Genomic DNA, 20,118 nt, shown 5'->3' with positions numbered 1-20,118 from the left:
GATTTCAAACAAGCTAATACAAGATTTAAGAGTGATCTAGCAGAGTCATACCTCTGCAAGATTAGAGATGAAAAGGGCGGGGGGGGGGCTGGTCTAGAAATGGGAGGGTGACATAAAGTTCAGGTGCCTTGGCTGGGAAGGAATGACCAGTAAGTATAAGTGGCAAATGCCTCACAGAAATACTTCAAGAAGTACAGTGACTGCAGATGTGATCATGGCTCAAAGAGAGGAAAGAGGACAGAAATTAAGGAGAAAGGACCCCATAGTCCGATGACCAATTGAGGAATGGGAAGTGTGTGCTCAAGTGAGTTAAATGTAAATCGTGTTCTTTAACCAAAGGCCATTCCGAGTTGGACTGGTATTTTGGGTGGGCTGTGGCTGTCATCTCCCAGTCTCCTAAGCCTCCTCCCTCCACCTATTTCAGGTGGGCAGGTGAAGGCAGGGCTACATAATGCCTGCTCAATTTGATCCTGCGGAGGACACTGGACGCGGGGGGCTCCAGCCTCCCCATCGAATCCTGAGTATTTCCCGAATTGGAATTAGGAAACCAAACGGTGCTTCAGGCCTCCCAGGGAGGGTAGCAACTCAGGCCGGGCTCGTAAGCGGGTCAGGATCTGGAAAGACCAGTGTGAGGTCTCGGGTTTCGGCAGCGGGAGGCGGGACGCCCACCCTCGCCCCTTCCCCCGAAGAACGCGACAAGGACCCGCGAGCCGGGGAGCTCCGCGGCGCCGGGGAAGGCGAGGCGGGGCCGGTGCTGCAGGTCGCGGCCCAAGCGGAGGAAGCAGCCGCCGCCCCAGCTGAGGGAGTGTGGCCGGGGGCTTCCCGGGGGAGGGCGACGAAAACGAGCCCTTTCGAACGTTTCCACCCGGCTCGCTCACTTCGGCCCGGCCCCGCCCGGCCCCGCCCCAGGCGCTCGGGCCACCGCCTCCTCTCTGCCAACGCTGGGTAGGTGGGGGTTGGGGGAGGACAGCGCCAGCGCCTTTAAGAGGCGTGGCCACATGCTCCGCCCCCACCTGCCCCTCGCGCGCCAGTGAGGGGTGGGGCGCGAGAGGAGGTGCCGGGGCGGGAGGGGGAGTGAGGCGTGCGCTGACGCGCAGGCGCAGTAGCCGGGCGACGGAGCGTGTGTTTCCAAAATGGCGGCAGCGATGGATGTGGATACCCCGAGCGGCACGAACAGCGGCGCGGGCAAGAAGCGCTTTGAAGTGAAAAAGGTTGGGTCTCGCCAGCGCCTTCCTCAGGGAAGCTAGAGAGGCGTGGATCTGGCTGGCAGGCCCGAGGATGACCAAGGCGAGGAGGAAAGGGCTTCACTTCAGGGCGTTCCAGGGACAGGGTACCACGAAAGGAAGCCGGGGGGCGGGTTTTAGGGTTGATCGGCGTGACTGCCGCCCACTGTCAGTGGCAGTGTTGGTTTCGTTAGGAGGCTGAGGGGCCAATCACGGAGGTGCTTATTGAGATACGCGGGATTGCGGCTTGGCTGCAGGAGCCAAGCGCCTGAGCTGTCACTGGAGTGGTGGAGGGGTGGGGAAGGAGAGGGTGGGGTGGGAGGAAGGGGGAGTCGGAGTGCTGCGGTGGGTGGAGGATGGGGCGGTGTGGCGAAAGCCGGGAACCGGAGGTCCTACCGCTTTGGAGGCCTCTGAGGACCCGGGCTGGCGATCTCCGTGCCCCGTTCCTGTCGGAAGCTTGGAGGTCCCTCTGAGGGACCCCGACCCGGTCCTCGCCTAATCGAGGCCTCCATTAGCCCTCTCTGGTCCTCGCCCCTGCCGAGTTAAAGTGTCTCGAGTGTAACTCTTGGCTCTTCTGAGAGGTTTGTCACACAGCCGCACCAGTCCTGTGGTCATATTCAGAATCCCGCTGTCCAAAAAAAAAAAAAACATGGTGGAATTTGTTAAAAAGAAAATGCGAGCCCAAATCTTGTGTCATTTAGGGAGGGTTGAGTACTAGTTGCGAACGACCTGGTAAAAGTGGGAAAGCAGAAATGTGGGACGTGTCTTTTTGCATGAAATGCCTTATAGTTGTTCGCCAGCAGTTTGGGAGAAAAGTGCCGATTCCCACCTAAGATAAAACAGATCTGTACAAAATGAAGACCTGAAATAGGGAAGATGTTATTCCTGGAACATCTGGCTAAACCCTGACAATATTCCCCCTCCTAGTGCTTTTTGGCGTTTCATTGTGGGCCCTGCATGCTCAGTTACAGCCAGCAGCCATGTTGAAGAATAGAAGTAGGATTTTTTTCCTCCAAGTTGAAGCTGTAGGGTGAAAAGTGCTGAAGAAGTTACTAGACACTGAGAATTAGGCTTGAAAGAGATGAAGATTTGAGAAGTAGCACCAAATTCGTGGATGAAAGGGAGTTTGGGAATATTTATAATTGCAGAAGCCAGAGGGTTGAGTTACTTAAATACTACTTTTAGATAAACTCTTATGGAAATTATCTTAACTGAATATAAGAGTCTGAGCATGTAAAAGTTGAAAACAGTTTATTTGATGATAGGAACTAAACAAAATCCTAGTGAATTTTAGAGTTTGTTATGCAGTTATCTTGTAAGATTTAAGTGATGACCTTGTTCTGTGTATTGACACTGGGTGTTTAGTTATCCAGCTTATCCCACGATTACCCGTTTTATGATCCAATCATCATCTTAGTTCATTCTGTTCCTTGTTTTCGACCTCCCCATTCCTGCTTCCAAAGTCGCCTTGAAGAGCAGATATTTTTTTATGCGGAAATTGAGCTCTTCTGCAACTGCCAGGAGAACCTGCACAGTAATTCAAGTTTGTGATTATTAGACCCAAAACAGGCACTTATAAATTATTCCTGATTTGTTTGCATTGATATGGCTGACTAAACTGTAGGAAAAAATAAAATTAAAAGATGACATTCATTTTTGTATTTATATACTCAGCTGTGTGGAGAATGGGTGAGCGTACGTGTAGGTTACTCTTGCTCTCTGATACAATAAATAAGAGTAATGTAACCTCTAGAAGCTCTTTTGTTTAGTGGTCCTTGTGGCCAAAAAGATGATAACTGCAGCCTGAAATCCTAGAGTGTCGTGTGTGTGTTCTATGTGTGTCTATGCTTGTGTTACAAGGAGAGTAGAGTGCATTGTTCCCCCTTTTTCTCTTTGCAGTGGAATGCGGTAGCCCTCTGGGCCTGGGATATTGTGGTTGATAACTGTGCCATCTGCCGGAACCACATTATGGATCTTTGTAAGTAACTGGAGGAGGATGGGAGGAAGTTGAGAAGGTTACAGAGATTGCGGCCATCCTGATGTGACCGGTTTTCTTCTTCACAAGGAGATATAAAGTACAGTCAGAGCACTTGGGGTCTTCTGCATCTAGTCCATTGGCATGTTTGAAATAAAGTAGTTTTTTATGATGTCCTGCAGGCATACCCCTCTCTCAGAATAAACCTACTCAATCTAAAGATGGCAAGGCCACCTTGAGAATGAATTGTGGACACAGAGGTACTATTGATTATATCCTCTCTGTTTCCCATCTTGTAACCAGACTCAAAGGCAAAAATAGTGAAAGAAAGAAAAATAACTTTGAGCTAAAATATTCTGTTAGAACTAGTTTTTGCTGGGGATTTATGAAGAAAAGAAGCCTGTGTGTGGATTTTCAGCGTTAGCCCAAGTGTAGTTAAGGGGACATCACTGCCGACATCTAAATAGGCAGTTAATTGCTGTAAAGAAATTTAATTTAAATTTCCACATATTTCATTACACATAGTGGTCAACACATAGTAGGTTTGATTATAGCTGTTGATGGACTTAGTATCCTTGTCGTAATAGGGGCAAGAATGTTGATCATACCAGGGGCAGTCACTATTCATCCAGTTACTATTTCATCCAGGTACTAAAATGGTTTGTTACTGAGGTCAGGAATAGGGCAAAGAAATTGCAACTTTCTAGAATTGAAATTATAACTTAATTTTTAAATGACTTACCTGCCTCTTCAGCTTTATCTTGAGCCACTCTCCTGCTTACTCTGGTGGCTCCTCTGACTTTCTTTCTTCAAGTGTCCATGCTCTTGTTTAGAGCCCTTACATATCCTGTTCCCTCTGCTGAAATGTTCTTCACCTCTTCTCCCCCTATCTTTGTCTAATGCAGCACTGTCTAATCTAAATGTAAGCCTCAGTTGTGAGCAAATAACGTAATTTAAAGTTTTCTAGTACTCATATTAACAAAGTTACAAGAAACAGATGATTTGTATTTTATTTATCCTACTATATCCAAAATATTTTTATTTCAACATGTAATCAATATTTTAAAGTGAAATATTTTACTTTTTTTTTTTTTTTTTTTTTGTACTAAGTTTTCAAAGTGTATTTCGCACTTCCAGAGAAGCTCATTTCAGACTAGCCACATTTCAAGCGCTCAATTCTCACATGTGGCCAGTGGCTACTTTATTGGGCAATGTAGAACTAACCCATAGTTGGTCTTCAGATCTCACCTTGAACTTGCTCAAAGATGTTTTCCCTGACCATACTTACATACACACAAACACAAGCTATGACAGTTCTGTTAAATATTTCCAAGACATCCTATAGTTTCCTTTGTAGCAGTCATTTAATTTAGTTGGTTCTTTATAATTCCATGTTATTTACCGGTGTGTTCCTAGCATCTAGCATAGTGTCTCGTACTCTAATACTACTATATCTAGTGAGAAACTATAATAGGTTCTCACTAGATATTTGCTCAGTAAATAATAAAAACACAAAATAGGTGACTAGTCTGTGGTCATTGCAACTTGGAAAGCACAAATCAAATATTTTGTGTGGGAAAACAATCATGGCATGTGTTGGTAGTTTACTGCCCTTGGTTTCTTTGAGTTTTGACCCTGTTTACCTTTTCACACAACAGTCAAAGCAGATCAGCAGCTACCATGATGCTTAATGTAGAGAGAAGGAACCCATCACAGAAAAACACATGCACAGTGTTAAATGTGCTAGGGTGGGGTTTTTGATTACGTGCTTGCCAATTCCTTGCTGTGCGTTTTCACAAGGAGTTGTGCCCAGAGAAAATTTTACTTTCTTGGGGCTCTTTTCTGTAATCCTGACTTGTTTTTAACCTCTGTATTTAAGTCATTGTGTGTCTCTCTGGATGCAAGAGAATGCACTTCTTGGGAAGATGGTGACAGACAAAGGCCACTGATATTCTGTCTTCTCTTAGTGTTGAACACTTGAGGGGTCAGCGTGGGCTTTTAGTTAGCCACCTGTTTTATCATATATTTTAAATGTCAGATGCAGAAGTAGAACACTGAATTCCTATAACAAACAGAGTATTTTCAAGTCATGTCTTATGTTCATTTGATGAATATTTATATCCTGGGCATTTTGCAAGGTCTAGGATAAAAGACCTGAGATCAGGTCTTTACCCTTATGGAACATACCCTTCTGTTTATTACAGACACTAAAGAGAAATCTGGTTGCTGCAACTGGGCTTGTTTTCCTTTCAAAAATAGATGAATTATGATGCTTGTAAAAAGACACTTTTGTTAAAGATGAAAATAAGAATCTTGATCTAGCAGTGGCCATTTTCTAATAAATTCTGGTCTGGCATTAAATGAATAATTGTATACAGAGCCGTAAATAAACGAGTGATTATGGCTGTGCTCCAGTTGAACTCACCTACAAAGCACTCTTGGTCTGAAGACTTCCTCTTTGGAATCCAAATTGATACTATCTGTCCTACTATAGCTTCATACTTATTTTGCATTGCCCTATTTCTTGGGTCTTTTAAAGAACACAATCTGCTAGGTGTAGTTTTCTCCATTGCCTCAGGTAATATTGTTCCAGATGAAGGGGGCATCCAGAAGGGCTTAGACCCAGCCTCTGCCCGTAAGTTAGTCTTTTCCTAAAACCACAGGTCCATCAATATTTTCAAAGTGTGAAATCTCTTCACTTCCAAGAAGAAGCCATTGCTTCCTTAGCAGTCCTCTGGTTGTAATGCCCTTGTATTGAAGTATAAAAGTCCTCAAGCTTTATAAGTCACATGAAATAAACTTCTGCCTTTGCAGGGGTCTGATAGGAACCTGTTGTGTGCTGCTCTTTTGTCTGCTCTAGGCTGACAGAGAACAGTTCCTTCCCCTGTTTAAACAAACGACTAAACCCCAATGCTCAGCCTCTGGACCAAAAGCTTGAAAACATTTTATCTTTGAGAACATTTTACACTTGTATTTAGTAATTTTTCATGCCTTATCCCCTTTTATCTGACGTTCTGTATTGCAATCCTATTTCTGATCTTTTCTTATTATTATTAAAGTATAGTTGATTTACAATGTTATATTAATTTCAGGTGTACAACATAGTGATTGAATGCTTTTATAGATTATACTCCCTTTAAAGTTATTATAAAATAGTTGCTATATTCCCTGTGCTGTACAATATATTTTTGTTCTTTGTTAGGAGTTTTCTGATAAGAATAACTGTATATTTGGCCCCCATTCTCTCTATTTATAGAAGTGTTTTTTGTTTGCTTATTCAGGTACTGAGAGCCTACTTTGCGCTAGGCATAGAACAACAGCCCCTTAAAAATACGTAGACCTAGAAAAATTTAAACATGATAATGTACCTTGAAACAGTTTCATTATTTACTTAAATAATAATAATTGTGCCTCTTGCTTAGCTAATTTCTTAATACATAGTCCTCATCTAAGTGAGAGGATCCAACTTGAAGGACATCAGATTTTATCTTCTCTGCCATCTCTTTGAATTGGGTGCATTCACAGCCCCCATACATTTTTGAATATATGGCATAGGCCCTAGATTCTCCACTTTTATCAGAAGGAAAACCAGTTATTCTCTTTGTAGTGTGAATCTGGGTAGCATAAGCAACTTCTGTGATTTCAGATCCTTTGCCTTTCATATTTTTGAAGGGTGGGGGAAAAGGCATTATGGTATATCTCTTCCCCTAAGACCAAATGTATGCGTTAACATCTCAGCATTACTTTCGTACAATCTTACTATTTTCCGCCTATGGAAGTTTGAAGTAATTGTCTCCTATTAAATAGTCTTTCCTGAAGCTTTTTGTTCTTCAGAAGGGAGACTCCATTTAGTTACCACCTTCAGAGAAAGCAAATTACACATTAGTAATTCTTGTTCATTGAATATTTATCCCCAATAGAGCTTTACTCATCCTTTCTGGATCTCAGTCAGATTTTTTTATTCTATTTCAGTTCCCTCCCTTCCCCCTCTGTGAAATTGATATTTGGATACATTTGCAGTAATTTGCTCCATTCACCAGTGAGAATCACCTCAGGGGCAATAAGTGTTGCTAAGTGGTAGCCCCGAGTCTCCTCTAACCCGTTGGCCTCACAGATCTGCTGTGTTGACAGTGTTTTAAGGACTTGAGTTTTGACGTCCTCATGCAGAGCGTACACTGCACTTCGCCACAGGCCTCTTCACCCCCTTTTACTTGCTCTGTCCCAGATCCATGTGTCTGCCTGACTGACCCCTTTAGGGACTAGAGCTTGTCCCCCAGCTAGGCTTTCATGTGGCAAACCTGGGTGTCGTAAGGGCCTGAGAGGAAGCATTCACCGAGAATAGAGATGCCAGTTCTCAGAACAGTAAGAGTTATGAGGTGGCTTTAAGAATTTACTAAATTTACCAGATTAGGAGGAATCACTGTCATTTGGACAAGTCAGGTTATGTTCAGAGTTAAAAAGTGCTCTTAGTTACTCTGTTTTTGAACAAGGGGAGGGATTCATTGCAAAGCATGCTGTTAAGTCATATCTCTGCCTTCTCTGCTCTTCACCCCTTTCCACATTCATTAAAAAACAATTATGACTAATTAACCACTTGAGATTTTGTTCATGTTTATGCCATCACCACCAACCCCCGCCCCCGCCCCCAGTCGTGTCATCGTGTCATCGTGCAGGTAGGGCAGCTGTAGGTGAAAAGGTTGTTGCTCTTGTTCCCACAGGCATAGAGTGTCAAGCCAACCAGGCGTCTGCTACTTCCGAAGAGTGCACCGTTGCGTGGGGAGTCTGTAACGTAAGGAAACATCTTTCCCTATCAGCATGGCTTGTAAACATAGTACCGCTTTTCCTGCTTTGCGAGTCTTGAAACTAACTAGGAAAAAAATGACTAGCCCACTTTTCTCCCAAAAGGTACACAGATATTAAAAAAAAAAAAAAAAAAAAGATTTAAAAGCATTGTACTGTTCACCTGTTATAGGGTAAAAATTATTAGTTACTGCAGAGACAATAGTTTGTCTTAATTATAAAGTGTACCAACTTTTGTCAGCAACATTTTGGGGATTCATCTTTGGGAATTGCCTTCAAAGCCCATGGCACAGACTTTGGAATATTCTGTTAGTGGAAATCTTTACTTTCGTAACACATTTTTAAAAGGCTAGGTGTCTTGTGGAACTAAGGTGAATAAATTGAGTGTCCGTGTGTGTGTGTGTGTGTGTGTGTGTGTGTTTTAGGTGTGGCAAATGTACTAAGTTAGGATTTGGGGTTTTTTTTTTAATGTGGCTCATGCCAGAAATGTTTTGTGCAGCATCTCTGGACTGAATGTACAGCCTTCCAGGGAGTGACAGCTGTGAAGGATAATAGGCATCAAATATGTTATTTCCAGCACGTGTTAAAAATTCATCCTTACAGACATGTAGTCCCCGTCATAGGAGCTAAAATTGTCCTGTCCGGGCGTCCTGTGCCCAGGGGACAGAGGGCTCCCAGCATGACACAGGCCTAAGAAGTCAGACTCTGGAGTCAGACCATCATTCCCTGTCTCTGGGACTTACTTGCTAGGTGACTTTGGGCAAGGTATTGGCCTCTCTAAGCCTCGTATGAAATGGAGCTGATAGTAGATTGCATAGTGTCACAATCACAATGAGGTGATTTTATGTTAAAAAGTGCTTTAAAAAAAAAAAAAAAAAGTGCTTAGAGGAGTTGGGGGTTTTTTGGGACATGAGCCACCTATCTCCTTGCATGCCCCTGCAGTGAACCTTTCTCTGCTCAAAAAAAAAAAACCAAAAAAAAACTGCTTAGAACACCTCCTGCACGCAGTAAGCGTCTTTGTTAATAAATATAAATAAATAAAATTTGGGGTGGCTGTAGTTCCTGAAGAGAGAGCTATCAGTACTTTTCTCCCTCGGGTTGAGGCTCTCCTCCCAGCCCACACCTTGTGGGGCACCTTCTCCATGCTGTCGGGGCCCTTCGACAGTTTCACAGTAGCCCCTGGCCAAGGGACAGTGTTTATCATTTATGGGGATAAAGAATAAAGCTTATCGGTCCCTTTGCTCTCCCTGGCATCCAGGCGTATACTAAGAACCTTGTCATTTGTGGTGGAAGGAAAAGGAGTGAGCTTCTCCTTAAATTCAGCTCGGGAGAGTCAAGCTCAGAGAGCCTGCCACCAAGAAGAGCCAGCAGGTGTGCCTGAAACCTTTGGACTAGTCCCAGGTTCTAGTGCTGGGTCTTCTACTAACCTGCTCTATGAATTAGGCAAGTCACTTAACTCTTCTGGGTTTCAGTTTCCTGTCTGTAAAATGAAGATAATACTAGCCGTCATGCTTGCTCGCCTGGGTTGCTGGAGGCTCCAGTGAGGTAGTAGATGTTCACAGACTGCCTGCAAAGTGTGAAGCACCCGGAAGTGTATTCTGCGACTGCTCAGTGTACTCATTAATATGTCTTAGATGGTTAACAGGAAGAAAGCTGGGAACAGGGACATTCCGGGATGCTGTCACCAGCCCTGCAGCCTCATTTGCAGCCCGTCTTTCCCTCCGTCTTCGGAGGTGGCTGGGGAGTACAGGACCCTGTACTGCTGCAAGGTGCCTAACGGGGCAGCTGGGAGGTGGAGAAGGGTGTACTGAACGCCCTTACGTGAGCCTGTCCCCACCGCCTGGGGATTGAGAAAAATGCCTCCACTTTCTGCCTTTTGGAAATTTTGTTTTTTCTCTTTTTCAGAAATAATGAGTTGTGTGAGCATCAGGAGGAAAGGGGTCTTGCAAGGGGCCACTGCTCTGGGAGAGTCTTTTTCCTGTTGAGTAACCCCAGTGCACTAGCCGTGGACTCTAGTGTTTGTCACTGAATTCTCTTTCTGTCTTTGTGCAAAGACAATTCACAGATGATAATCCACATTATCATTCTTAAGTTCCATGTATGTTTGGGGGGACACGCTGACCAAAGTTAAGGGCTGTTATTAAGCCAAGCCTGCCAAAGCTTTCATGGTGTGTTGGGGTGTCAGCACTTCTCCCCTGTCCCCACTCAGCCGACCCATCATGGCTCAGGTGAGGGGACTCTTGTTGTTCCGTCCTAGTTCGCTGCTCACACGAGCAGGGGCGGAGGATAAACATCCATCGCAGAGGTGCTGTGGTTAGCGTCTGCACGTCATTAACTCGTACCAAAAAACTGCACACGGGCTTTCCTTCTCCCCATATCCGAAGGCCAACTCCTCGCTCCCTGTCAGTTCCCAGTAGTCTTGGTACTTTTGCCCTTTTACTTCCTGTCTTGATCATGGAATAAGCCCTTTGACGCTCTTTCAGCTGTTTGCGTGCAGTGTGCCCATCGTAATACTTCCTTTTACCCTAATTTTTTATCTCATTCCTTTTTAAGACACAGTCTCTCACCCAGTAAAGGCTCATTGAGTACCAGGCTGTTGTCATATCAATACACCTATAAACAAATCGGGAAATCAAGTCCTTCGGAAAGAGTTGAGCTGGGTGTGGAAGGTCGGGGAAGTGCCCCTCTCAGCTCTGGGTGGGTGGCAGGGGTGGTGCACTCCCCACACTGAGTAGATGCCTCTGCTCCTGGGGTTCCCTTCTCCAGGGTGGGGAGGGCAGTTGGGGACCAAGAAGGGGGAATGTTTGAAATCCGAGTGTGATCAGAGTGTGATCAAGGGCCTCCCTGCGTGAGTCCCAGTAGCGTAAGCCTCCCCTACAGGCCGCATAGGACCAGAAAGCCCCGCTCCATCTTCCCTTAGGGAAAGAGAGCTCACTGCTAGAACACCGCCATGCTTCCTAAATGCATTCTTCCTTTTGTAGGAATGACGTTTCTGACATGTTTCACTGGACTTAGCCTCGTACCTAACCAAGGTGTAACCCGTTGTTGACCTCTTGTCTCCCATTGTGTGTTGCCTTCCGTCACTCTTCTCCAGCCCCTGTGTGTAACTACCCCACTGCCTTGAGATGTATTGTCATGAGAGAGCTGAGCCTTCACAGAATTATTTTTAATAAAATGTATCTTTTCTTCCAGCATGCTTTTCACTTCCACTGCATCTCCCGCTGGCTCAAAACACGGCAGGTGTGTCCGTTGGACAACAGAGAGTGGGAATTCCAAAAGTAGGTGTCTGGATGTTTTGACGTTTTAAGGTTGGGCTTTGTGGTCAGTATCATTCTTGGACTCACGTCAAGCTGGAGGGTGCACAGTCTTAGAAGATGGAACATGCCTTGTTTTCATAAACTAGCTTTTGGTTAGTTAGACGAGGGCTCATCTATGTGGAAAATGCATAGGTGAATCCACATTAGAAGCTTGCAGCCTAGACTTTCCCAACTATCCAGGTTCTATGAAAGTAGAAAATATGAGAATTTGCAAACTATTAAATATTTCCAAAATCACATCAGTAATAAGGCTCCAGGGGCTAACTAATGTCAGGTGTCTTTGCTTTGGGCTAGAATTATATCCACCTATCATGTTTCATTGGTTTATCTCATGCTGATTAATTCTGATACAGCGTTTATGGCTATCTCAACTAAATCATTATTGTCATGGCTGTTAGTAGTATGTAAATAAAACATGACATGTAAATTTTCAAAAGTTCAAGTGGTCAAAGGGTATACCACAAAAGATGAGTCTCACCTTGTTCTCATCTCTTTCCTGGAGGTGACCGTCAGCAGCAGCTTCTTAGTGGCTTTCCCGAGTGTCCCCGTATATGTACTTGAATGTATTTGGATATACATGTAGAATTTTTTATATCTGTAGTAGTAATTCCTAAAAAAGGAATTTCTGATTAAAGAGTATGTATGTTTTTATTTTTGATAGTGTCAGATTTTCCTTTCCCAAGAATATGTACTAATTCACAGTCCCTACAGACAGTGAAGCAGGAGGCTCCGTTCTCCCTTTCTTGCCGATGTTCTGTTATCAAGCTTCTCCATCATAGCTACTGACAGGTGAAAATTAGTATTCAATTGCAGTTTTTAAAATTTTCAGTGAAATTGGGCTACTTTTTATATATTTTATGCCTATTATAATTTTGTGCGAAACGCTCTTTTATCTGTTGAATTTTCAGTCATTTTCTTGATCAAATTTTTAATGAAAAGGGAGATTTTTACTTAAATATGAGTTTTGACTAGTAGAATATTCTTATGTTTAAAAACCAATAAATAGGTTTCTTTAGTTTGTGAAATGTTTACAAATCACTTATTGGTACAGTTATTTTGTTTTTTAGACTTGATTATTTATTTTGGTAAAGAATTTTGAAAGTCTTGTGAGATGCATGTTCATTTTTTAAGAAACCTGCCAACTACTCAATATCTTCATACCATCACATTCCTTTCGGCAAAGTATATGCTAAGTAATGTGTAAGATATAAAAATGTATGAGACAGTCCTTCCCTGTCCTTGGGGAGCTTGCATTCTGAGTGGAGCCATGACAGGTAATACATGTCAAGGCAGAAGCACTGTTCTAAGTTCTCAAGAGGCCTTTGTAATTGGCTCTGCCCTGGGGCAGGCTCCAGGTTCCGTCTTGGACCAAAACTGTCTCACGTAGCCCATTACACGTGCCTGGGGCTGAGCCTAAGAAGTGGGGGGTGTAAAGAACCCTCCTGTTGGGCTTTGACACTGTCACTGTTTCCAGCTGGTGACTGCCTGGCCATGGTTATCAGTGCACTGTGAAGACAAGTCCATAAGAAGCAAATTTCAGCATGCTTTAATCTGACGGACAACTTCCGTGTTATTCTCCAGCCCACTAACACACACCGGAGCTCTACCCTGTGAGGACTTTTTTAGACAGTATGTAAGTGAATTGCTTACATGAAGTGCTTAAAGAATCTAGTAGCCCTTCAGGATGATGGAAGCAGTGATGCAGGGTTCTAGTGCCCTGGTTTCCATCCATATAACAAAGTATTTTAATCAGAGGTGAACTGCCCACAAAGAACCACAACAAAAGATTATTAAGGGGCTTCCCTGGTGGTGCAGTGGTTGAGAATCCGCCTGCCAATGCAGGGGACACGGGTTCGTGCCCTGGTCTGGGAAGATCCCACATGCCGCGGAGCAACTGGGCCCGTGAGCCACAACTACTGAGCCTGCGCGTCTGGAGCTTGTGCTCCGCAACAAGAGAGGCCGCGACAGTGAGAGGCCCGCACACCGCAATGAAGAGTGGCCCCCGCTCGCCGCAACTAGAGAAAGCCCTCGCACAGAAACGAAGACCCAACACAGCCAAAAAAAAAAAAAAAAAAAAAAAACACACACAGAAATTATTATTTTTTTAAAAAAAAGATTATTAAGTAAGATAATAATGAAGGATTTTGTGTTCAAGAAATCCATTTAGGGACTTCCCTGGTGGTCCAGTGGCTAGGACTCCACGCTACCAATGCAGGGGGCCTGGGTTTGATCCCTGGTCAGGGAACTAGATCCCGCATGCCGCAACTAAGAGTTTGCGTGCCACAAGTAAAGATTCTGCACACGGCAATGAAGATCCTGTGTGCCGCAACTAAGACCTGATGCAGACGAGTGAATAAATAAATATTTTTTAAAAAGAAGAAAAATCCATTTATATATGGAAGAAATTTCCTGCCCTTGTTTATAATCTTGCTAGAGCCAACTTTTGGCTTCTGGGGAAATCAGAAAGGACCTGAGATCCATACCTAGTTTCTCTCCACAGTTCTCTTTCTGCAGTGCTGAGTGGACTCAGGGCTATAACTGGAACTGGTGATAGATTTTGAAATTGAAGGCTGTTCAGTTACTGATTTCTGTATTTGCCTTACCCTAAACTTGCCTGAGGACTGGAGTTGAGGTGAAGAGGCCACCACAGGTAGGGGAGGCCAAGAGTTCATGCTGTCTGAGCCACTGCCTGGGGCAAACAGGTGGAGCTCCCTTTAACAACCACCGGCCCTGACTTCTCCCTCTCGCCTCCCGGTTACTGCCGGGCATCTGCCTGGTAACTGGAAGGAGTCAGGCGGGTGCAGCTGAGTCCGTGGTGAGGCGGAACCATCATAGGAAGGGGGTGATAAGTAAGATGTTACAGGGGCCGGTAAGATGAAAGGGGCAGAGACCAGGGTCGTAACCCGGTCTTGGCACACACTTGTGGTCACTTACTTCTTTTCAAAGTTTTAACCAAGTTTGCGGATATATTTAAGCAGGTGTTATAGTCTCAAACAGGAAATTACTAAGGAATTAATTAAATAATTTACCTTGTCTTTCAGGTATGGGCACTAGAAAAAGAGAATTCTTCCATCAAGCCTAACTGTTTCATTAGCCATTTAATGACTTGCCCTCCTGTTACTTAATTATAAATTAGATAGAATCGTGTTTTTTCTGCTTTGTCTTTTCAGTTTGCTATTCCTGCACCCATATTGTATTCTGTGTCAAATAAAATCCAGTTGGATTCTAGAACAGATGCCGCCTCTTGTGTATGTGAGAAAAGTGAACATAAAGGGACCCCTCTTTCTAGGTTGGAAGGCCAGCTTTTGAAAGTGAGATGTTTGTTCGTTAGAGCCAGAGCAGAGTTGTCCTGCGAGCGCGTCTCTTGGTCATGAGGAAGCCTGGTCCACAGCCCGGCTACTGATGGCAGTCTTGGGCAAGTCGCCTCTCTGCTCCGAGCTCTTCCTCTGTAAGTGGCTGCCGAGGACTAAAGGGCGTCGCGTGGGCACAGAAGGAGGCTTTGTGAACTGTTAAGAACACTATACAAATGTTAACTTTGTGTATGACATGTCGCTTTCTCTTCTTAGTTTAGAAAAGTAAACTTGAAGAAATCTAATAAGTAATCTTGGCTGCCAAAGGAGTAATCTATGAACTCAAGTTGGAAATCGATGTCATTTAAATTGAGTTAACAGGAGAATTCAAGTTTCCTTCCCCACCACCACCCTTTGCAGTTTGTTTAAAATGCCTTGGCCATGGAAAGAACTGCCAGGTCTAATACTAATTCAATGGCTATATAGTCTTTAACTGAGAGGCAGGTTAGTTTACTGCAGTGGTTCTCAGAGTATGGGCTGAGGACTTCCGAGGGTACCAGAAACCCTTTCAGGAGGTTCGCAAAGTTCCTTTTCTGACTGCATGACTGTATGAGGCCAGCTTTTCTTTATATCCTTCAACCAAAGCAACGTATTGAATGAAGAAGCAGAGGTGAGAATCCAGCTGTCTTCTACTAAGTCGGATATAAAAGAGATTTGCAAAAATGTAAAACAATGCCACTCTTCTAATTTTTTGTTTTGAAAAATAGTTACTTTTAATAAAGATATTTACGTTAACATGTGATGGGTTTTTGTTCTTTTAAAATCTTTTGAATTTCTCGGTCTGATTTCCATTGTAGTAAATAGATATAACCCACACCAAATCTCTTTGGGGTCTTCAACTTTTAAGATCATAAAGGGATCCTGAGACTAAAAAGTTTGAGAACCTCCAGCTTAGTAATTAAGGACTTCGAATTCAAAGCTGGATCGAGCCCAGCTTCCCCACTTTGCCACCACACAGAGCAAGCGCTCACGGAGAGGTGGCTGCTGCCGTCGCTGCTACTTTAGGGCTTCCACCCTCGGCAGAAATCCGCTCCTTTAAACCCTTTTCAAGTGGCCATTCAAACTGCATGAATACTTGAGCGGTGAAGAGCACAGCATTTTTCACACAGGTGGCATTACACGTTTGGAGAGTTCTGCTTGGGTATTCACTGGGACCCTTGGTTGCAGGGTACCCGAATCCAGCTTCTAAGGCATGGGACATTTATGAGAGGGCTATGGGACTATGTCCTGTAATAAGAGGGACAGAGAACTAGCTGGACCTAAGAATGAATGAATAGAACTGGAGCATCGCTGCTGGGATTCTCCCTGCCTCTGTTTCGCAGAGACTAGCTTTGGTGTTTTTTTGTTTTTTGTTTTTGGCTGCGCTGTTCGGCTTGTGGGATCTTACTTCCCTGACCAGGGATCAAACCTTTGTCCTCCATAGTGGAAGCGCAGAGTCCTAACCACTGGACCACCAGGGAATCCCTGAAACTAGCTTCATATACGGCAGGAAAACCCTGGATGCTGACACCTCTTCTGCCACCTCTTCTCCCAGTTTCTGCCACAAGAGAGGGACTTACTCCAAGTCCTGATTCCAAAAATCCCAGCTGTGTCAGGTGCCGACACCTGGACTAATCGGTAGATTCACTTAGAAAATAGTGACGGTCCTGAGAACCTCAGAGTTGAAAGGTAGAGTGACAATTCCCAGAAGAATGGAAGTGGTATGGGGCAGACCAAACAAGGTGTCCAAGTCTGCAAGACTTGCTAGGAAGTTTTTCTTACATTGAGCCAAAATGTCTCCTTGTAACACAATTCAGTTATTCTTGTGTTGCCTCATGAAACTGGTGGACATAATTCTTCCCTAAGGTATTAGTGGAATTAATTGAGTGCTTACTGTGTTCCAGACCTAGAGGACACAGCTGAAGTAGACAAAGTCTTTTCCCTCAAATAGCTTACAGTCTAGCAGATTTTCTTAAAATGAATAAGTGGTGGAAGCTACCTCTGGAGAGCTTGACAGGGCCCAGATCTGGGCTTGATCTTGACTTGCCCATTCTCTCTTAGATTCCTTCCGGCAGCCCCTCTTCTTCAGTCCGTCCCTGAAGATTCTGTTCTCCGGGTTCTGCTCTGTCTGGGAGACCTCAGCCTCACCCATAGTCACCATAGTGGACCCCCAGGTGGCCTCTTGACAACTGATTGTGTGCATCTCTTCCCAAATCCACTCTTTTTTTTTTTTTTAATAGATTTATTTATTTTTATTTATTTATTTTTGGCTGTGTTGGGTCTTCATTGCTGCGCATGGACTTTCTCTAGTTGCGGCGAGCGCGGGCTACTCTTCCTTGTGGTGCGCGGGCTTCTCATTGCGGTGGCATCTCTTGTTGTGGAGCACAGGCTCTAGGCGCACGGGCTTCAGTAGTTGTGGCACGCAGGCTCAGTAGTTGTGGCTCGCGGGCTCTAGAGCGCAGGCTCAGTAGTTGTGGCACACAGGCTTAGTTGCTCCGCGGCACGTGGGATCTTCCCAGACTAGGGCTTGAACCCGTGTCCCCTGCATTGGCAGGCAGATTCTTCACCACTGCGTCACCAGGGAAGCCCCTTTTTTAAAATTTTTTTAAAATTTTTTAAAATAGATTTATTTATTTATTTTTGGCTCCAAATCCACTCTTTTTTTTTTAATGTTTTCATTTTTAACTTTAATATTTTATTTATTTATTTTAACATTTATTTATTTGGTTGCGCTGGGTCTTAATTGCAGCTGGCGGGCTCCTTAGTTGCAGCATGCACGTGGGGTCTAGTTCCCCAACCAGGGATCGAACCTGGGCCCCCTGCTTTGAGAGCACAGAGTCTTAAGCACTGTGCCACCAGGCAAGTCCCGCAAATCCACTCTTAGTAACCTTGTGTTGATACCTAGAAATTGGCCATAGTGGTTGTATTTACACCACAGAATTGAGAAATGCTACAAATCAGAATTTCTTTTCTCTGGAGAGCCTGTTGTTAGTCATTTACCAGCACCCCACTGCACAGTTACTGTCTAGGAACACGGCACCCAAATGTGTCCATTGTCTCTCCCTGGCTGTGCATCTCTTGGACACTTCAAACTCAGCCTGTCAAAAATGACTGACCTGTCATTTTCCCAAAGCATACCCCTCCTCCTGGATGACTTAGCCTGGTTAATGGCACTGCTACTCATCCAATTCATGAAGCCATAGGCATTCAAAGGCATTTTAGATATTCTCCTCTCCGCCTCTGCATCTCAGTAGTCATTAAACTCTATTCACTCTGCTGTTGTACTCTCACTACAATCTGTACCCTCTTCTCCATTCCCACCGCCACTGACAGAGCCCAGGCCTTCTTCATTTTTCTCTGAAACAACTGCAGTTCCTTGACTGGTCATGCTGTCATTAGTCTCCTTGCTACAACCTGAAACGAGTCTTTAATTTGGTCTGATGCCCCCTCCACTAGTTGAGAAAGCCCCACCTTGAAGGATGGAGAGTTCACTTCCCATCGTAGACGTTGAGCATGCCGAATCCTGGCTCCTCCAGTTTCTGTGTAGCTGGAGCAAGGTAGGGTAGCTAACCTCCATCAGAGATACTCAACCTGCCATCCCTTACGGCTGTGGGCAGCACCCAAGTCCCAGTGCAGACGGCCAAATGGGTGGTGGCATCCGGTGTTTAACAGCCTCAATAGCCAACACCTCCCCAGACTAGTTTTGTGGCATCATTTTGGCCGTGGTCCCAGTTGCCACCCATTTCCTGAGCCTGATTGATTCCCCAACATCCCCTGTGGTGCTGTGAGCTCTCCAACATTCTCTCCGTATCCTCTCTGCTACAACAATCGGCCAGGTCTTTGGTTTTCAACGCTCATCATTATCTCCTCCTGTCCCTAACGGGTAGGCCCACACCATTTCCTTTTCATTCTCAAAACATTCCTAAGAAGCCCATCATTTTATTATAATGTCATCTGACGTTTTTCACTCATTTCCTCAGCCAACAGAACACTCTTCTAAGAGTCCTTTGCCTGTCTTTTCTCTCCTTTGTTTTTGTCCCATATTTGATCAATTTCTTTTCTTTTTCCTTTTTCTTTTTTTTGGCCGTGCCACTTGGCATGAGGGATCTTAGTTCCCCCACCAGGGATCAAACCCGTGCCCCCTGCAGTGGAAGGGCGGAATCCCAACCACTGGACCATCAGGGAATTCCCATCACTGAATTTTAGAACTTCTTGAAAATACAATTGCCCAAAAGGTATAAACATATGGAAATGCTCTAACACTAATCAAGTGGAATAATAATTACACGATGGGACTTCGATGGGATAGAATATTTTCTTTAATTGTGCCAACTGATAAGAAACACAGGAAAGCATTTATTATATGATGCCAAAAGGAAAGAGAATTATCATGGGCATTGTGATCGCAACAATATAAAGAAATCTACAATATACCTCAGTAAAAAAAATATACAACATGCAAAAATGAGATTGCACTTAGGCAGATTACACTGTGGGTCGTTTATAACCATGTTTCATTTATTCTTGCTATGTTTTCTCTCACATGTAAACTAAGGTAAAAAGAATTCCCCCCCCCCCCTAAGATGCTAAATTGTCTTCAGACTCCGGAAGGCTCCACTTACCAAGATCAGTGACTCAAGCTCTTGAAGGATGAGCCTCGCAATTCACCACTTCCATCATGCTCTCATATACACAATCTCATCTGATCTACCTAATCGCTGCTTCTATCAGATCTTTGCTTTTAAACAAAGTCAGTTTCTGGGCTCCTTGTCTCCACTCCCATCCTGGGGCATCTTGGAGACAACTGAGACTGTGTTTAGCCCCTTGTGTCACACTGACAGCTTCACTCTTCATTACTTACCCACCGTGTGTTGCTATAAAGATGTAAAGCTCTGGAGCCCTTCTCTCTCTCTTGCTTTACCTGAGTTTCCAAGCACCTCCTCTGCTGTCATTATATCTTACTTCGTTATATCCCTGTCCTCCTGAGTATACAGCATTATCTGTGTGTTTTCACACTCCTACTCAGGTTTCTCCCTAAAGCCTTCTTGATCCCCACTGTCTTCCCATGGTGAGGGGTCAAATGAGTTTAGGTTAAAATCCTGGCTCTGCTACCAACACACGAGGTGACTCTGAACAAGGTTCTGAGCCTGGCATCCTCATCTTTAAAACAGGCAAAAGAGGGACTTCCCTGGAGATCAGTGGTTAAGACTCTGTGCTTCCACTGCAGGGGGCGCAGGTTCGATCCCTGGTGGGGCAACCAAGATACCACAAGCCTTGTGGCACGGCCAAAAAAAAATTAAATAGGCAGAAGAATAAAAATGGTATACCTAGGGATGAAAAGTGAGAAATAAAGAAAATTAGATTACCTGCTGAAATTAACATCAAAGAGATCAGAGCTGGGATTACTGACAGACAGACAGAAAAAGCGGATCCTAGGCAAGCAAGAATGGACTGTAAAGGGATTGAGGGCGTTA

The 20,118-nt window shown here is 44.3% G+C and overlaps 1 protein-coding gene across 1 annotated transcript; it reads left to right on the top strand.

Moving 5' to 3' along the window:
- The first annotated feature begins 1,065 nt into the window (after positions 1 to 1,065).
- On the top strand, positions 1,066 to 14,548 carry RBX1 (ring-box 1). Its single transcript, XM_007189105.3, has 5 exons — positions 1,066 to 1,211; positions 3,123 to 3,201; positions 7,917 to 7,987; positions 11,191 to 11,276; positions 14,357 to 14,548. Exons 1-5 carry the CDS (start codon positions 1,134 to 1,136, stop codon positions 14,367 to 14,369), a joined length of 327 nt encoding a protein of 108 aa, XP_007189167.1. The 5' UTR covers positions 1,066 to 1,133; the 3' UTR covers positions 14,370 to 14,548.
- Positions 14,549 to 20,118: the final 5,570 nt, after the last annotated feature.

This window comes from Balaenoptera acutorostrata, chromosome 11, assembly GCF_949987535.1.
Source record: "Balaenoptera acutorostrata chromosome 11, mBalAcu1.1, whole genome shotgun sequence".
NCBI lineage: Eukaryota > Metazoa > Chordata > Mammalia > Artiodactyla > Balaenopteridae > Balaenoptera > Balaenoptera acutorostrata.
The sequence above is the reverse complement of the archived record's forward strand: the minus strand, read 5'-3'. Positions and strand labels throughout refer to the sequence as shown.

Excerpts from the sequence above, each read along its gene's own strand:
- RBX1 (XM_007189105.3), top strand. The coding sequence starts at position 1,134 with ATGGCGGCAGCGATGGATGTGGATACCCCGAGCGGCACGAACAGCGGC. Across the intron at positions 1,212-3,122 it reads AGCGCTTTGAAGTGAAAAAG|TGGAATGCGGTAGCCCTCTG; the intron begins GTTGGGTCTCGC and ends TTCTCTTTGCAG. Across the intron at positions 7,988-11,190 it reads TTGCGTGGGGAGTCTGTAAC|CATGCTTTTCACTTCCACTG; the intron begins GTAAGGAAACAT and ends CTTTTCTTCCAG.